General features: G+C 46.0%; 1 protein-coding gene across 1 annotated transcript in view; it reads right to left on the bottom strand.

Moving 5' to 3' along the window:
• Nucleotides 1–303: 303 nt before the first annotated feature.
• Nucleotides 304–20,929, bottom strand: part of LOC133346216 (receptor-type tyrosine-protein phosphatase N2-like) — a 243,223-nt gene continuing 222,597 nt past the window's right edge. The window contains exons 19-22 of the mRNA XM_061557742.1: nt 7,076–7,129; nt 6,147–6,211; nt 4,612–4,685; nt 304–2,508 (exon numbers count right to left, since the gene is read on the bottom strand). Of these exons, the coding sequence (XP_061413726.1) occupies nt 2,434–2,508; nt 4,612–4,685; nt 6,147–6,211; nt 7,076–7,129 (268 nt within the window). The 3' untranslated portion in view covers nt 304–2,433. The remainder of the gene's footprint in view (nt 2,509–4,611; nt 4,686–6,146; nt 6,212–7,075; nt 7,130–20,929) is intronic.

Genomic DNA, 20,929 nt, shown 5'->3' with positions numbered 1-20,929 from the left:
AGGAAAGCTGTCTCGGGTGTGGACCAATCAACTTCAAGGACAGTGCACATTATCAAAGTTATGTCTTTTGTTTGTATTATGACTGCAGGTATTGCGGTCTATGCAAACATGACTCCTTGTAAAAAGGTGTCAGTTTTGTTGCCAGATAGAAGGGTAAAAAACCAATTATCATACTTCAACCTCGTCGGGTCAGTGTGGAAGAGTAGGCCAAATATTATATCTATAGTTGGGCTCTCCAGAACTCTGTTTCGTCACACTTGATGTGTTTTATGCAAGACATTCGGATCGATCAAGTGATTGCTCGACATTGCTTACTACCACCCATGAGAACGACGTTTATTCAGATTTGAGAAAATACATTTGAAAAAATTAAAGTACTATTTTCTAACCTAACAGTTTATTGGCATATGAATGAAAGTTCACGTGAGGATGGGCTTCGGTAAGCTTGCATTTAAAGATGGAAATACAGTGGCAGAAACTGGAAGGAATCACCATATAAATGTCCAATCTCTGCAATGCGCGCGCGCGCGCACACACACGCACACATGCTGCAACATCGCGGGTTGCATCAGCGCATGATAACGTCAATGCCGTGCCTGCATTTTTTCAGCAATTGTGACCTTTTGGCTGCAGATCAGTGAGCTACCGGAGAGAATGCCGTGGCTTTCTGATGAAATATTCAGCACGAGCCACCTTGAGCCCCCCGACTCATGCCCCACATGCAGCGACTCCGTGGCACGAGGGAGAACGGCTTAGGGGCAAGCTTGCCAAAGGTCATTCGTTTATCGAGTTTTACCTCCTTTTCGTTTAGAAATTGAAATCGTGACATGCTGCACTTGCCTGATGATTGTTAAACAGGCGCCACGTGACGTAGAGAGTGCTAATTGACTTGAAGCAGAGCTCGCTACATCAAGCACTTGCACGTACAAAGACGGGGATCCCCCACATTGCATTTAACAGACTATTGGGGCACAAGTGCTGTTAGGGAGCCCCTATGAAGACCGGCACAGCACACGAGGGGGGTGAGTGGCCAGCACCACGCCCCCCCCCCCTCTTTGTCTCCACAGTGCTGATGTTTTATTCGGATAAGGCTAAGTCAACCTAGGGGATTCCCAGGCCCGGTTCAAATATACACCGCTGTAATTAGGAATCAAACTCGGGTCGCCGATTGGCAAAGTTGGCTACGTAAGGTGCGAAAAGAAGTTAAACAAACAGACGTAGAACGGTGCGATAAACACAACACTGCCGCCCCCCACACTTGCATGTACACACAGTTTCTATATTATTGTGACTCAGCTCTCTCTCGACTGCACGCGGGACATATTTATCAATCATCAGGCAGGTACAGCACATCACGACCCAATGAGTCTTGGGACGGAGGTACACGAGGACACTGGGCAAGCCGGGCCGTGGAGCGTCGTGAAGAATTGAGTCTGGAAAACCTCGGGCTCGGGAATGCCGAGTGACGCTCTCCATAGGCTGGTCAGGCCACGTGTGTTTAATCACTGGGTCCCCTCTCCGGGAAAACTGAATCTTCGCATGATTAACACCTGAAGGTGATGTCATTTGTGCTTTCACACCCCCCCCCCCCCTCGGCGATTCCACCCCGATGCTCAATCATGCCAACGGCACCGTCACGTCCGCGACACGAGACTCCAAAGTCATTTTAATCAACCACATGGTTTGCTTCTCGAGTCATCACCTGGAGAATACGTAATGGAATTTACTGCGATAGTATCATACGTAAGAACATAATTGACTTTCCACTTAAAATACATGTCACGATATTCAACACTGGTAAATATTTCCTCCTTTTCCTTCAATTATAAGCTACTTCTGAATAGATGCATCTCAATGTTATATTGTTACGTGATGTATATATATATCTATGTATAATATATTGTCGTGAAAATATGTTATGCTACAGAATCACCTACATATTTAGCGTCAAGACATATCCTAGATTTACAATTGGCAGTTCACAGCTGAATATTTACTGCTCCACCGTGTAATAAATACATCTGTGGAAGAATGCTAATAACAGTCGTTTTAACCCCCCAGCTCCCATTCAATACATATTAATATAATTCATACGAATAACTGATACACGCGTGTTGATTATCCATGTGGTGTCGTCATACACGGGATTAAAAGGAGCAGAAGCAGCAGAGTCAGCGCATCGTTCCGGTGCAGCGGACACCGAGAGGATGTCCCGCCGACCCTGCCCATCGCTCCGCGACGAGGATGACCACGACGATGATGACGATGGCGACCGCTTAAAACGACAACGAGGATACGGGCACAGCGAACGAGCTAAACAGCAACATTGGCGGGTTGGCGTGGCTGGCGAGGAGACGGACAGACGGGGACGGGTGGGCACGTGGGCTGGGCGGGCACGTGGGCTGGGCGGGCACGTGGGCTGGGCGGGCGCCGTCACTTGGTCGGCAGAGACCTCAGGATGGCGTTCACCTCCTCGGCGACGGCCGTGAGCGCGAAGCCGAACTGCTCCTGTGTGTGAGTGAGTGTGTGTGAGAGTGAGTGTGTGAGTGAGTGTGTGAGAGTGAGTGTGAGAGTGTGTGTGTGAGTGAGTGTGAGAGTGTGTGTGAGAGTGAGTGTGAGAGTGTGTGTGAGAGTGTGTGAGTGTGTGTGCGAGTGTGTGAGTGTGTGTGTGTGAGTTTGTCAGTGTGAGTGTGTGTGAGTGTGTATGAGAGTGAGTGTGTGAGTTTGTCAGTGTGTGTGTGTGAGTGTGTCAGAGTGTGTGAGTGAGAGTGTGTGGCAGTGTGCAGGGGGCGGCGAGGGGTGGGGGCGGGGTTTATGCAACCGGGTGGGGAATGGTGGGGGGGGGGAAGCAGAGGCAGGTGGGCGTGTGAGAGATACACAGAGAGAAAGCATTCGTCGTCGGCCATTGTCTATCTGCTGCTGGATGAAGGCCTACGCACGCCGTCGCCATTCGTTACTGTCCAGTCCTGCTGCCACCCATCTCGCTCATGCACGCGAACTGATCTCATCGTTCAGGGAGTTTTGTTCGAGCAGGGAATTCACAATGATAATACAATATTTAGTGTAGGACCGCCGGATGTTACAAGGAGCGCAGAGTGGCTTCTAGATCAGCACTTGGACAGCGCATCCCACCGTAGCACACGACCCAAAGAGGGAGAATGGCTTCCTTTGGCCTCGTGGGCGTGATGAGTGAGGATCCAGCAACGTGCTCAACAAACACGACATCAGCGCGCCCACCACCAACACACAGCTCATCAGTGACCCCACCACCACCACCCGGCTTTCCCAACACACAGCTCATCAGTGACCCCACCACCACCACCCGGCTTTCCCAACACACAGCTCATCAGTGACCCCACCACCACCACCCGGCTTTCCCAACACACAGCTCATCAGTGACCCCACCACCACCACCCGGCTTTCCCAACACACAGCTCATCAGTGACCCCACCACCACCACCCGACTTTCCCAACACACAGCTCATCAGTGACCCCACCACCACCGCACTGCCCGGCTTTCATCTTCCACGGAAACAACGGATAGTGCTTAACTGGATCCGCACAAACCACAAAAGATGCGGTGGATACCAAATGCACAAGCAGAGAATACAATTATTTCTCTCTTGTCTGTGGGACTGCAACTACGAACACCAAACTATGGAGCATGACATTTCGTACTACCCCAATATACATTTGAAAGTGGTCAGTGGGTGAGTGAATGGGCGAGTGAGTGAATGGGTAAGCCGGTGAGTGGGTGTGTGAGTGAATTAGTGAGGTGGTGAATGAATGGGTGTCTCTGCGATTCCCCAACTCTCAGACAAAGCGATTGAACGATAACATCACTGCGAACCGAATCTGTGATGGTCGCCCTCCATTAGCCACACGAAATACAGGAAGTGAATTCTGCATGATGCTATCCAATTGAACTATGTCAACGATATATCTGGAAAGCCTGGATGAGCTGCGGGACGCTTCTGCAGGAGACTCTTGACACATTGGCGTGCTTAGTCGATCCCGTGGACGAGGGATTGGCTTGGTGTTGGATGAGACCGCGAGTGCACGGAGAACATCCAGCACTGTGCTGCTCTGTACGAGGGGGAGACACTCGGGACGGCCACCTCCTGGTCACACCTCCCAGCGCCACGAATACACCACCAGCCCTGCCCTGGTGGTCTTCGCTGGCGGTACTAACCAGGCTCGATTTCTGCTTAGCTTCTGAGATCCAGTGTAATCAGCTGTTGGACTTAATGTTATAACATCACCCTCATGTATCGTCACACTATCATTCATAAATCCAGCTCAAGAGCTGATTGTCAAGGGAGACTTGGGTAACACCGGACAAAAAAAAACAAATATTTAATATAAATAGGAAACTTTAGAATAAAACGTGGGGTGATGTGCGTATTCACGCGTGTGCACGCTATCGTTTTGATCGCTATTCCGAGCAGAGTCCCGCTCCGCGAATATTTGCCAAGATCCCTTTTGTGGCCGCCCAATTAGTGCGTCCCCTTTATTGCGACTGCCGCCATAATAAGACTGCAGAAACACACACACACGGGCAGAGCCAAATAAATAAAATGTAAATGCGTCGCACGTTCTTCTGTCTCTCACCTTCGTTTCCACCATTCCGAGTCTCTGGTCTCTGATGAACTCCAAGGTGGCCGCAATGTCAATCTCCTTTGTGCCTAGAGACACGAGCAAGCACGCCGAGATGAGAGGGATTCGCAGGCGTTGGCAGCGCGATCAGCGCCTAGGGAAGGTCACGGCAGGGTTGGGGGGGGGCATCTCCAGCAACAAATCAACTCGTGACGACGCACGGCATCTTCACCCACAACGAGAAGCCCAAGTACCACACACACAAGGCGCCTCGTCACGGAGAGAGAGACAAACTCACGGGACGTGATGATGAGACGGTGATGAAGAAGGCGGGGGGGGGGGCTGCAGGAATATTTCCCGGGGCTTGAGCGGTTGCGCAACGACGCGCATCACGGCGTGGATGGGGGCCACGGCTGTTGCCGAACGCGCGGGGAGGGGAGGGCCGCGTGGGGCCGCGAGGGCCGCCGCTCTGCGGGGGCCGCCGCCGCCGCGCGCCCACGCGGCCCCCCAGAGGCCGCGGCTCGTTTCATGATCAGTCGAGCGAAAGGTCACGCGCGGTGGAAGCGGCATCAATGAGCGCTGGCAATCAGCGAGGGACCTTCGCCTTTTAGCCTTGCACCAGAAAGCTTTAATAACATATTTATATATAAACAAACAAAAATATAGAAATACATTCATAAATGGGGGGGGGGGGGGGGGGTTGAAAGCAGCGCGGGGCCCTGGTGTCCGGCCATTCTTGTGGTGCCAGAGGAGACGTCACCGCCGGTGACTCTGACTCTGCTGTCAGTTGTGCCGGTCGGCGCGCCGCTGTTTGTTGTGGCATTCGGTGCGCGTTTAAAACTGGATAAACAACGAGGCTCGAGAAGAAATACGAGACGCGCAAATAATGAGAACAACACAGACGCCAAGCGCGAGAGTCGCGAGCCCGTCGGGGCGACTCGGTGGGCGAGTCCGACTGAGTCGGCCCGGCACTCGGGGTGACGTCTCGGCCCGTCGCTCGACCCCGCCGGTTCCCAGAGAGCCGGTGGCTGACTGCGCTCGCGCACTGCCACTCGCTCGCTCACTCATTTGCACATCCGCTCATTCCACTTGCGCACCCGATCGCTCACTCACGCTCCAGCCAACCTGCTCACCGACTCATTCGCGTTACCCACTCGCTGGCTCACTCGTTTGTGCACTCACCCACCCGCTCACCCACTCTCGTGACCGCCAACTCACTCACGCAATTGCTCACTCATTCGCTCACTTACCCATTCAATCAATCACCCACTTACTCCCCAACCGACTTACTCATTTGCTCGCTCACTCATTGACTCACTCACCCACCCACGTACTCACCTACCGACTCACTCATTTACTCCTTCGCTTATTTGTCATTCCCTCACTTCATTTTGACTCACTCACTCAGCACCACACGCAAGCCGCTGACGGGGGCAGCTCGCGGTAGCCCTGGCCTATGGGCACCTCTTCACGAGCGGCTTCACGAGCTGCTGCTGCTGCCGGCTGGGGCGGGGGGGCTGGGGGGCGGGGCTGGGGAGGGGGTCTCTCACCTTTGGCGAGGCGGCTGAGCACCAGGTCGATGAGGATGTAGACGCCCGTGCGGCCGGACCCGTCACTGCGGAGACCGCGCGCTCGCGGTTAGGGGCGCTGGCCACAGCGGGGGGGCGGGGGCACCTCGCTCCCTGGCGGGGCCCCGCGCGAGCCCCACCCTCCCCCCTACGATCACTCGACACGTTAAGACATCTGGCGCGCTGCTGCCACGTCGAACCCGACGGTGCCGAATCGGTACCACGATCCCTAACGCGACAGCGCTTGGCTGTGAAGTCGAAAGCGTCGTTCTCAATCGCTCTCTCCCCTGCCACTCTCTCACCCATTCCCCAACCCCGTCTCCCCGCTCCGGGACTATTTTCCCGGCAGCTCGCAGCGCAGACTCCTCCCTTTACCATCATCACCATCATCCGAACCCTCACCGTACTTCCCCAACGCCTGTGTGACCCCTGCCCACACCGACTGCACCCCCCTCCTGGCGTGAAGGTCACTGCACCATTGACCGTGAGCTCTGTACGACGACTGGTGACCCCTAATGACCTATGGTCGACGTCCCAACCACAGCCGTGACTGGAAGCGTCTCCCCCATGCTCCAGGGATGTCTCAAGGCTCTTCCTCTCATTCCTCCCCTACAATAATAATAATGGCATGTATATAACGGCTTTTCACCAAGGAACTCACAGCGCTGTACATGACACAGCAAGAAGCAGACACTCAGCGTAACAATAATGATGTTATAAATACATTTACTAATTTAACTAAAAGTGTAATATGCGGGAACAGCGATTTGGGAATCGCTTTTTGTAAAATGCATTCAAGGCCGAGTAACACGTGGGGGGGGGGGGGGGTTAGTCTGGTGGGGGGAGCGGGGGTAGTGAAACAGTGAGGCGTCATGGGCAAGCTGTGACTGCTGTGATGAGTGGCCTCTCACCTGCAGTGCACGATGACCGGGCACGAGCGACCCCTGTAGCATTTGTTCACTTTCCTGTGAGACGACACAGAGAGAGAGAGAGGCACATACAGGGAGAGAGACACAAAGAGGGAGACAGAGAGGAAGAGAGAGAGAGAGACACAGAGAGAAGGACAGACACACACACAAAGTGAGGGACAGGCATAGAGATACACACTTACAGGGAGAAGGGAGCGAGACGAGAGTTGGCGAGAGAAACAAGAGGGCTGGAAGAGAACACGGTGAGATGAGTGACAGACGAACAAGTGGCAGGGGGCAGGAGATGAGAGATGCGAGGAGAGAGACGGGAAGTGGCACGCAGAGAGAGGAGGTGGCGGAGTGGAGAGGTTGGGGGGCGTGGGTAGAGAGAGCGGGGGGGGGTCAGCGGCTCGCCTTGTGGAACTCTCGCCACAAACAAACCCCCGTCCATGAACCAGCAGCGACTGACTGGGACATGCCGCTCCGTGTCCCCCGAAAACCGCGCCGGGCACCCACGGCACGGCAGCGGTGCCCGGGGCCCGGCACGGCGGCGGTGCTCGGGGCCCGGCACGGCGGCGGTGCGGAGCTGCTGCGGCTTTCCCCAGCGCAGGGGCGGGGGGGGCAGTCCTCTAAGGCGGGCGCAGTGGGAGTGCCCTCTGTGTGTCAGTGTGTGTGTCTCTGTGTATGTCAGTGTGTGTGTCAGTGTGTGTCAGTGTGTGTGTCAGTGTGTCTCAGTGTGTGTGTCAGTGTGTGTGTTAGTGTGTGTGTTTATGTGTGTGTCAGTGTGTGTGTCTCTGTGTGTGTCAGTGTGTGTGTCAGTGTGCGTGTCTCCTTGTGTGTCAGTGTGTGGGTCAGTGTGCGTGTCAGTGTGTGTGTCAGTGTGTGTGTCAGTGTGCGTGTCTGTTTGTGTGTCAGTGTGCGTGTCTCTGTGCGTGTCAGTGTGCGTGTCAGTGTGCGGTAGCGTAGCGGTTAGCGCGCTGCGCTATGCACCGGGTGAGCCGAGTTCGTGTGAACGCGTGCGTGCGTGCGTGTGAACGCGTGCGTGTGTGTGAACGCGTGCGTGCGTGCGTGTGAACGCGTGCGTGTGTGTGAACGCGTGCGTGCGTGCGTGTGAACGCGTGCGTGTGTGCTATCGGGCACCCCCACGGCGCATCATCACTCCAACGTGAGCACCATCCCTTTCATTCCAAAGCAACCTCAACTGGGCCGGGCCGAGGAGGGTCCACAGCTTCCAATGATCACTTTTGTGACTATGCAACTTTACTAATGAAACCAGCTGCAAATCACAAAAATGACATCGGCTGCCGGGGAAGCGGTGTGCGCAGCGGACTGCATTTACACCCTCACATTTACACCCTCACATTTACACTCACATTTACACCCTCACATTTACACCCTCACATTTACACCCTCACATTTACACTTACATTCACACCCTCACATTTACACCCTCACATTTACACTCACATTTACACCCTCACATTTACACTCACATTTACACCCTCACATTTACACCCTCACATTTACACCCTCACATTTACACTCTCACATTTACACCCTCACATTTACACTCACATTTACACCCTCACATTTACACTCACATTTACACCCTCACATTTACACCCTCACATTTACACTCACATTTACATCCTCACATTTACACTCACATTTACACCCTCACATTTACACCCTCACATTTACACCCGCACATTTACACCCTCACATTTACACTCACATTTACACCCTCACATTTACACTCACATTCACACCCTCACATTCACACCCTCACATTTACACTCACATTTACACCCTCACATTCACACCCTCACATTTACACCGTCACATTTACACCCTCACATTTACACCCTCACATTTACACCCTTACATTTACACTCTCACATTTACACCCTCACATTTACACCCTCACATTTACACCCTCACATTACACTCACATTTACACTCCATTTACACCCTCACATTTACACCCTCACATTCCACCCTCACATTTACACTCACATTTACACCCTCACATTCACACCTCACATTTACACGCTCACATTTACACCCTCATCATTTACACCCTCACATTTACACCCTCACATTCACACCCTCACATTTACACCCTCAATTTACACCTCACATTTACACCCTCACATTCACACCCTCACATTTACACAACCTCACATTTACACCCTCACATTTACACCCTCACATTTACACTCTCACATTTACACCCTCTACATTTACACTCACATTTACACCCTCACATTCCACTCTCACATTTACACCCTCACATTTACACTCTACATTTACACCCTCACATTTCCACCCTCACATTTACACTCTCACATCTTACACCCTCACATTTACACCCTCACATTTACACTCACATTTACACCCTCACATTTACACCCCTCTACATTTACCACCCTCACACCAATTCAGCACCCTCACATTTACACCCTCCATTTACACCCTCACATTTACAACCCTCACATTTACACCCTCACATTCACACCCTCACATTCACACCCTCACATTTACACCCTCACATTTACACCCTCACATTTACACCCTCACATTTACACCCTCACATTTACACTCTTACATTTACACTCACATTTACACCCTCACATTTACACTCTCACATTTACACTCACATTTACACCCTCACATTTACACCCTCACATTTACACCCTCACATCTACACCCTCACATTCACACCCTCACATTTACACTCACATTTACACCCTCACATTTACACTCTTACATTTACACCCTCACATTTACACCCTCACATTTACACCCTCACATTTACACCCTCACATTTACACCCTCACATTTACACCCTCACATTTACACCCTCACATTTACACCCTCACATTTACACCCTCACATTTACACTCACATTTACACCCTCACATTCACACCCTCACATTTACACTCTCACATTTACACCCTCACATTCACACCCTCACATTTACACCCTCACATTTACACCCTCACATTTACACCCTCACATTTACCCTCACATTTACACCCTCACATTTACACTCTTACATTTACACTCACATTTACACCCTCACATTTACACCCTCACATTTACACCCTCACATTTACACTCTCACATTTACACCCTCACATTTACACTCTCACATTTACACTCTCACATTTACACTCACATTTACACCCTCACATTCACACCCTCACATTTACACTCACATTTACACTCTCACATTTACACCCTCACATTTACACCCTCACATTAACACCCTCACATTTACACTCTCACATTTACACCCTCACATTTACACTCACATTTACACTCTCACATTTACACCCTCACATTTACACTCTCACATTTACAACCCTCACATTTACACCCTCACATTTACACTCTCACATTTACACTCACATTTACACCCTCACATTTACACCCTCACATCTACACTCACATTTACACTCTCACATTTACAACCCTCACATTCACACCCTCACATTTACACTCACAATTTACACTCTCACATTTACACCCTCACATTTACACCCTCACATTTACACTCTCACATTTACACCCTCACATTTACACTCACATTTACACTCTCACATTTACACCCTCACATTTACACCCTCACATCTACACTCACATTTACACTCTCACATTTCACCCTCACATTCACACCCTCACATTTACACTCACATTTACACTCTCACATTTACACCCTCACATTTACACCCTCACATTTACACCCTCACATTTACACTCTCACATTTACAACCCTCACATTTACACTCACATTTACACTCTCACATTTACACCCTCACATTTACACTCTCACATTTACACTCTCACATTTGCACTCTCACATTACACTCTAACATTTACAACCCTCACATTTACACCCTCACATTTACACTCTCACATTTACACCCTCACATTTACACTCTCACATTTACACTCACATTTACACTCTCACATTTACACTCTCACATTACACCTCTCACATTTACACCTCACATTTACACTCTCACATTTACACTCTCACATTTACACTCTCACATTTACACCCTCACATTTACACTCTCACATTTACACTCTCACATTTCACCTCTCACATTTACACTCTCACATTTACACCTCACATTTACACTCTCACATTTACACTCTCACATTACACCCTCACATTTACACTCTCACATTTACACCCTCACATTTACACACTCACATTTACACCCTCACATTACAAACCCTCACATTTACAACCCTCACATTACACCCTCACATTTACACTCTCACATTTACAACCCTCACATTACACTCTCACAGTTACACCTCACATTTACACCCTCAACATTTACACCCTCACATTTACACTCTCACATTTACACCCTCACATTTACACTCACATTACACTCTCACATTACCTCTCCCATTTACACCCTCACATTTACACTCTCACATTTACACCTCACATTTACAACTCGCACATTTACACTCTCACATTACAACCCTCACATTTACACTCTCACATTTACACCCTCACATTCACACTCTCACATTTACACCCTCACATTTACACTCTCACATTTACACTCACATTTGCATCCTCACATTTACACCCTCACATTTACACTCTCACATTTACACCCTCACATTTACACCCTCACATTTACACCCTCACATTTACACTCTCACATTTACACCCTCACATTTACACCCTCACATTTACACTCTCACATTTACACCCTCACATTACACTCACATTTACACTCTCACATTTACAACCCTCACATTTACACCCTCACATTTACACTCTCACATTTACACCCTCACATTTACACTCACATTTACACTCTCACATTTACACCCTCACATTTACACCCTCACATTTACACCCTCACATTTACACCCTCACATTTACACCCTCACATTTACACTCACATTTGCACCCTCACATTTACACCCACATTCACACTCTCACATTTACACCCTCACATTTACACTTTCACATTTACACCCTCACATTTACACTCACATTTACACTCTCACATTTACACCCTCACATTTACACCCTTACATTTACACCCTCACATTTACACCCTCACATTTACACCCTTACATTTACACCCTCACATTTACACTCTCACATTTACACCCTCACATTTACACCCTCACATTTACACTCACATTTGCACCCTCACATTTACACCCTCACATTTACACTCTCACATTTACACCCACATTTACACCCTCACATTTACACCCTCACATTTACACTCTCACATTTACACCCTCACATTTACACTCACATTTACACTCTCACATTTACACTCTCACATTTACACCCTCACATTTACACTCTCACATTTACACTCACATTTACACTCTCACATTTACACCCTCACATTTACACCCTCACATTCACACCCTCACATTTACACTCACATTTACACTCTCACATTTACACTCACATTCACACCCTCACATTCACACCCTCACATTTACACTCACATTTACACCCTCACATTCACACCCTCACATTTACACCGTCACATTTACACCCTCACATTTACACCCTCACATTTACACCCTTACATTTACACTCTCACATTTACACCCTCACATTTACACCCTCACATTTACACCCTCACATTTACACTCACATTTACACTCACATTTACACCCTCACATTTACACCCTCACATTCACACCCTCACATTTACACTCACATTTACACCCTCACATTCACACCCTCACATTTACACTCTCACATTTACACCCTCACATTTACACCCTCACATTTACACCCTCACATTCACACCCTCACATTTACACCCTCACATTCCACCCCTCACATTTACAACCCTCACATTTACACCTCACATTTACACTAACAGTTACACCCTCACATTTACACCCTCACATTTACACTCTCACATTTACACCCTCACATTTACACCCTCACATTTACACTCTCACATTTACACCCTCACATTTACACTCACATTTACACCCTCACATTTACACCCTCACATGTACACCCTCACATTTACACTCTTACATTTACACCGCACATGTACACCCTCACATTTACACTCTCCCATTTACACCCTCACATTTCCAACACCCTCACATTCACACCCTCACATTACACCCTCACATTTACACCCTCACATTTACACCCTCACATTTACACCCTCACATTTACACCCTCACATTTACACTCTTACATTTACACTCACATTTACACCCTCACATTTACACTCTCACATTACCCTCACATTTACACCCTCACATTGTACACCTCCTTCAACACTCACATCTACACCCTCACATTCACACCTCACATTTACACTCACATTTACACCCTCACATTTACACCCTCACATTTACACCCTCACATTTACACCCTCACATTTACACCCTCACATTTACACCCTCACATTTACACCCTCACATTTACACCTCACATTTACACCCTCACATTACTTTACACCCTCACATTCACACCCTCACATTTACCCTCTCACTTACACCCTCACATTCACACCCTCACATTTACACCCTCACATTTACACCCTCACATTTTACACCCTCACATTTACCCTCACATTTACACCCTCACATTTACACTCTTACATTTACACTCACATTTACACCCTCACATTTACACCCTCACATTTACCCCTCACATTTACACTCTCACATTTACACCCTCACATTTACACTCTCACATTTACCTCTCACATTTACACTCACATTTACACCCCACATTCACACCCTCACATTTACACTCACATTTACACTCTCACATTTACACCCTCACATTTACACCCTCACATTAACACCCTCACATTTACACTCTCACATTTACACCCTCACATTTACACTCACATTTACACTCTCACATTACACCCTCACATTACACTCTCACATTACACCCTCACATTTACACCCTCACATTTACACCCTCACATTTACACTCTCACATTTACACTCACTTTACACCCTCACATTACACCTCATTACACTCCATTTACACTCATTTACACCCTCACATTACACCCTCACATTACACACTCACATTTAACACTCTCACATTTACAACCCTCACCATTTACACCCTCACATTTACACTCCACATTTACACTCTCACATTTACACCCTCACATTACACTCTCACATTTACACTCTCACATTTACACCCTCACATCTACACTCAACTATTTACACTCTCACATTTACACCCCTCACAGTTCACACCCTCACCATTTACACTCACATTACACTCTCACATTTACACAACCTCACATTTCCACAACCCTCACATTTACACTCCACATTTACACTCTCACATTTACACCCTCACATTTACACCGCTCACATTTACACCCTCACATTTACCCTCTCACAGTTACACCCTCACATTTACACTCTCACATTTACCACTCTCACATTTACACCCTCACATTTACACTCTCACATTTACAAACTCTCACATTTACACCCTCGACATTTACACTCTCACATTTACACCTCACATTTACACTCTCACAGTTACACTCTCACATTTACACCCTCACATTTACACTCTCACATTTAACTCACATTTACACTCTCACATTTACACTCTCACATTTACACCCTCACATTTACACTCACATTTACACTCTCACATTTACACTCTCACATTTACACTCTCAACATTTACACCCTCACATTACACTCTCACATTTACACTCTCACATTTACACCCTCACATTCACACTCTCACATTACACTCTCACATTTACACCCTCACATTTACACTCTCACATTTACACCCTCACATTTACCCTCACATTTACACCTCACATTTACACCCCACATTTACACCCTCACATTTACACCCTCACATTTACACTCTCACATTTACACCCTCACATTTACACTCCACATTTACACCCACATTTACACCCTCACATTTACACCCTCACATTTACACTCTCACATTTACACCCTCACATTTACACTCACATTTACACCTCACATTTACACTCTCACTTTACACCCTCACATTTACACTCTCACATTTACACTCACATTTACACTCCTCACATTTACACTCTCACATTTACACCCTCACATTTACACTCGCACATTTACACCCTCACATTCACACTCTCACATTTACAACCCTCACATTTACACTCTCACAGTTACACTCACATTTGCATCCTCACATTTACACCCTCACATTTACACTCTCACATTTACACCCTCACATTTACACCCTCACATTTACACCCTCACATTTACACTCTCACATTTACACCCTCACATTTACCAACCCTCACATTTACACTCTCACATTTACACATCACTCACATTTACACTCACATTTACACTCTCACATTTACAACCCTCACATTTACACCCTCACATTTACACTCTCACATTTACACCCTCACATTACACTCACATTTACACTCTCACATTTACACCCTCACATTACACCCTCACATTTACACCCTCACATTACACCCTCACATTTACACCCTCACATTTACACTCACATTTGCACCCTCACATTTACACCCACATTCACACTCTCACATTACACCCTCACATTTACACTTTCACATTTACACCCTCACATTTACACTCACATTTACACTCTCACATTTACACCCTCACATTTACACCCTTACATTTACACCCTCACATTTACACCCTCACATTTACACCCTTACATTTACACCCTCACATTTACACTCTCACATTTACACCCTCACATTTACACCCTCACATTTACACTCACATTTGCACCCTCACATGTACACCCTCACATTTACACTCTCACATTTACACCCACATTTACACCCTCACATTTACACCCTCACATTTACACCCTCACATTTACACCCTCACATTTACACTCACATTTACACTCTCACATTTACACTCTCACATTTACACCCTCACATTTACACTCTCACATTTACACTCACATTTACACTCTCACATTTACACTCTCACATTTACACCCTCACATTTACACTCTCACATTTACACTCTCACATTTACACCCTCACATTCACACTCTCACATTTACACCCTCACATTTACACCCTCACATTTACACTCTTACATTTACACTCACATTTACACCCTCACATTTACACTCTCACATTTACACTCACATTTACACCCTCACATTTACACCCTCACATTTACACCCTCACATCTACACCCTCACATTCACACCCTCACATTTACACTCACATTTACACCCTCACATTTACACTCTTACATTTACACCCTCACATTTACACCCTCACATTACACCCTCACATTTACACCCTCACATTTACACCCTCACATTTACACCCTCACATTTACACCCTCACATTTACACCCTCACATTTACACCCTCACATTTACACTCACATTTACACCCTCACATTCACACCCTCACATTTACACTCTCACATTTACACCCTCACATTCACACCCTCACATTTACACCCTCACATTTACACCCTCACATTTACACCCTCACATTTACCCTCACATTTACACCCTCACATTTACACTCTTACATTTACACTCACATTTACACCCTCACATTTACACCCTCACATTTACACCCTCACATTTACACTCTCACATTTACACCCTCACATTTACACTCTCACATTTACACTCTCACATTTACACTCACATTTACACCCTCACATTCACACCCTCACATTTACACTCACATTTACACTCTCACATTTACACCCTCACATTTACACCCTCACATTAACACCCTCACATTTACACTCTCACATTTACACCCTCACATTTACACTCACATTTACACTCTCACATTTACACCCTCACATTTACACTCTCACATTTACACCCTCACATTTACACCCTCACATTTACACCCTCACATTTACACTCTCACATTTACACTCACATTTACACCCTCACATTTACACCCTCACATCTACACTCACATTTACACTCTCACATTTACACCCTCACATTCACACCCTCACATTTACACTCACATTTACACTCTCACATTTACACCCTCACATTTACACCCTCACATTTACACTCTCACATTTACACCCTCACATTTACACTCACATTTACACTCTCACATTTACACCCTCACATTTACACCCTCACATCTACACTCACATTTACACTCTCACATTTACACCCTCACATTCACACCCTCACATTTACACTCACATTTACACTCTCACATTTACACCCTCACATTTACACCCTCACATTTACACCCTCACATTTACACTCTCACATTTACACCCTCACATTTACACTCACATTTACACTCTCACATTTACACCCTCACATTTACACTCTCACATTTACACTCTCACATTTGCACTCTCACATTTACACTCTCACATTTACACCCTCACATTTACACCCTCACATTTACACTCTCACATTTACACCCTCACATTTACACTCTCACATTTACACTCACATTTACACTCTCACATTTACACTCTCACATTTACACCCTCACATTTACACTCACATTTACACTCTCACATTTACACTCTCACATTTACACTCTCACATTTACACCCTCACATTTACACTCTCACATTTACACTCTCACATTTACACCCTCACATTCACACTCTCACATTTACACTCTCACATTTACACCCTCACATTTACACTCTCACATTTACACCCTCAAATTTACACACTCACATTTACACCCTCACATTTACACCCTCACATTTACACCCTCACATTTACACCCTCACATTTACACTCTCACATTTACACCCTCACATTTACACTCTCACATTTACACCCACATTTACACCCTCACATTTACACCCTCACATTTACACTCTCACATTTACACCCTCACATTTACACTCACATTTACACTCTCACATTTACACTCTCACATTTACACCCTCACATTTACACTCTCACATTTACACTCACATTTACACTCTCACATTTACACTCTCACATTTACACCCTCACATTTACACTCTCACATTTACACCCTCACATTCACACTCTCACATTTACACCCTCACATTTACACTCTCACATTTACACCTCACATTTGCATCCTCACATTAACCCTCACATTTACACTCTCACATTTACACCCTCACATTTACACCCTCACATTTACACCCCTCACATTTACACTCTCACATTTACACCCTCACATTACTACCTCACATTTACACTCTCCCATTTACACACTCACATTACCCTACATACACTCTCACATTTACCACCCTCACATTTACACCCTCACATTTACACTCTCACCATTACACCCTCACATTTACACCATCACATTTACACTCTCACATTTACACCCTCACATTTACACCCTCACATTTACACCCTCACATTTACACCCTCACATTTACACCCTCACATTTACACTCACATGCACCCTCACATTTACACCCCACATTCACACTTCACATTTACACCTCACATTTACACTCACATTTACACTTCTCACATTTCACCTCACATTTACACTCTCCTCACATTTACACCCTTACATTTACACCCTCACATTTACACTCTCACATTTACACCCTCACATTTACACCCTCACATTTACACTCACATTTGCACCCTCACATTTACACCCTCACATTTACACTCTCACATTTACACCCACATTTACACCCTCACATTTACACCCTCACATTTACACTCTCACATTTACACCCTCACATTTACACTCACATTACACTCTCACATTTACACTCTCACATTTACACCCTCACATTTACACTCTCACATTTACACTCACATTTACACTCTCACATTTACACTCTCACATTTACACCCTCACATTTACACTCTCACATTTACACTCTCACATTTACACCCTCACATTCACACTCTCACATTTACACCCTCACATTTACACTCTCACATTTACACTCACATTTGCATCCTCACATTTACACCCTCACATTTACACTCTCACATTTAACAAAACCTCCAGTACCCTCACATTTACACCCTCACATTTACACCCTCACATTTACACTCTCACATTTACACCCTCACATTTACACCCTCACATTTACACTCTCACATTTACACCCTCACATTTACACTCACATTTACACTCTCACATTTACACCCTCACATTTACACCCTCACATTACACTCTCACATTTACACCCCTCACATTTACACTCACATTTACACTCTCACATTTACACCCTCACATTTACACCCCTCACATTTACACCCTCACATTTACACCCTCACATTACACCCTCACATTTACACCCTCACATTTACACTCACATTTGCACCCTCACATTTACACCCACATTCACACTCTCACATTTACACCCTCACATTACCTCTCACATTTACACCCTCACATTTACACTCACATTTACACTCTCACATTTACACCCTCACATTTACACCCTTACATTTACACCCTCACATTTACACCCTCACATTTACACCCTTACATTTACACCCTCACATTTACACTCTCACATTTACACCCTCACATTTACACCCTCACATTTACACTCACATTTGCACCCTCACATTTACACCCTCACATTTACACTCTCACATTTACACCCTCACATTTACACCCTCACATTTACACCCTCACATTTACACCCTCACATTTACACTCTCACATTTACACCCTCACATTTACACACTCACATTTACACTCACATTTGCACCCTCACATTTACACCCACATTCACACTCTCACATTTACACCCTCACATTTACACTCTCACATTTACACCCTCACATTTACACTCACATTTACACCCTCACATTTACACCCTCACATTTACACCCTCACATTTACACCCTCACATTTACACCCTCACATTTACACCCTTACATTTACACCCTCACATTTACACTCTCACATTTACACTCACATTTACACTCACATTTACACTCACATTTACACTCTCACATTTACACCCTCACATTTACACCCTCACATTTACACCCTCACATTTACAACCCTTACATTTACACTCACATTTACACTCACATTTACACTCTCACATTTACACCCTCACATTTACACCCTCACATTTACACCCTCACATTTACACCCTCACATTTACACCCTCACATTTACACTCACATTTACACTCACATTTACACTCACATTTACACTCACATTTACACTCACATTTACACTCACATTTACACTCACATTTACACTCACATTTACACCCTCACATCTACACTCACACATTTACACCCTCACATTTACACTCTCACATTCACACCTTCACATTTACCCTCACATTTACACTCACATCTACACTCACATTTACACCCTCACATTTACACCCTCACATCTACACTCACATTTACACTCTCACATTTACACCCTCACATTTACACTCTCACATTCACACCCTCACATTTACACTCACATTTACACTCACATTTACACCCTCACATTTACACCCTCACATCTACACTCACATTTACACTCACATTTACACTCACATTTACACCCTTACATTTACACCCTCACATTCACACCCTCACATTTACACTCTCACATTTACACTCTCACATTTACACTCACATTTACACCCTCACATTTACACTCACATTTACACTCACATTTACACCCTCACATTCACACCCTCACATTTACACTCTCACATTTACACTCACATTTACACCCTCACATTTACACCCTCACATTTACACCCTCACATTTACACTCACATTTACACCCTCACATTTACACCCTCACATTAACACCCTCACATTTACACCCTCACATTTACACCCTCACATTTACACCCTCACATTTACACTCT

Source organism: Lethenteron reissneri, chromosome 23 (genome assembly GCF_015708825.2).
Source record: "Lethenteron reissneri isolate LAM-NWPU_2019-01 chromosome 23, ASM1570882v1, whole genome shotgun sequence".
Classification (NCBI taxonomy): Eukaryota; Metazoa; Chordata; class Hyperoartia; order Petromyzontiformes; family Petromyzontidae; genus Lethenteron; species Lethenteron reissneri.
Note: the sequence above shows the minus strand (reverse complement) of the source record. Positions and strands in the feature narration are given on the sequence as shown.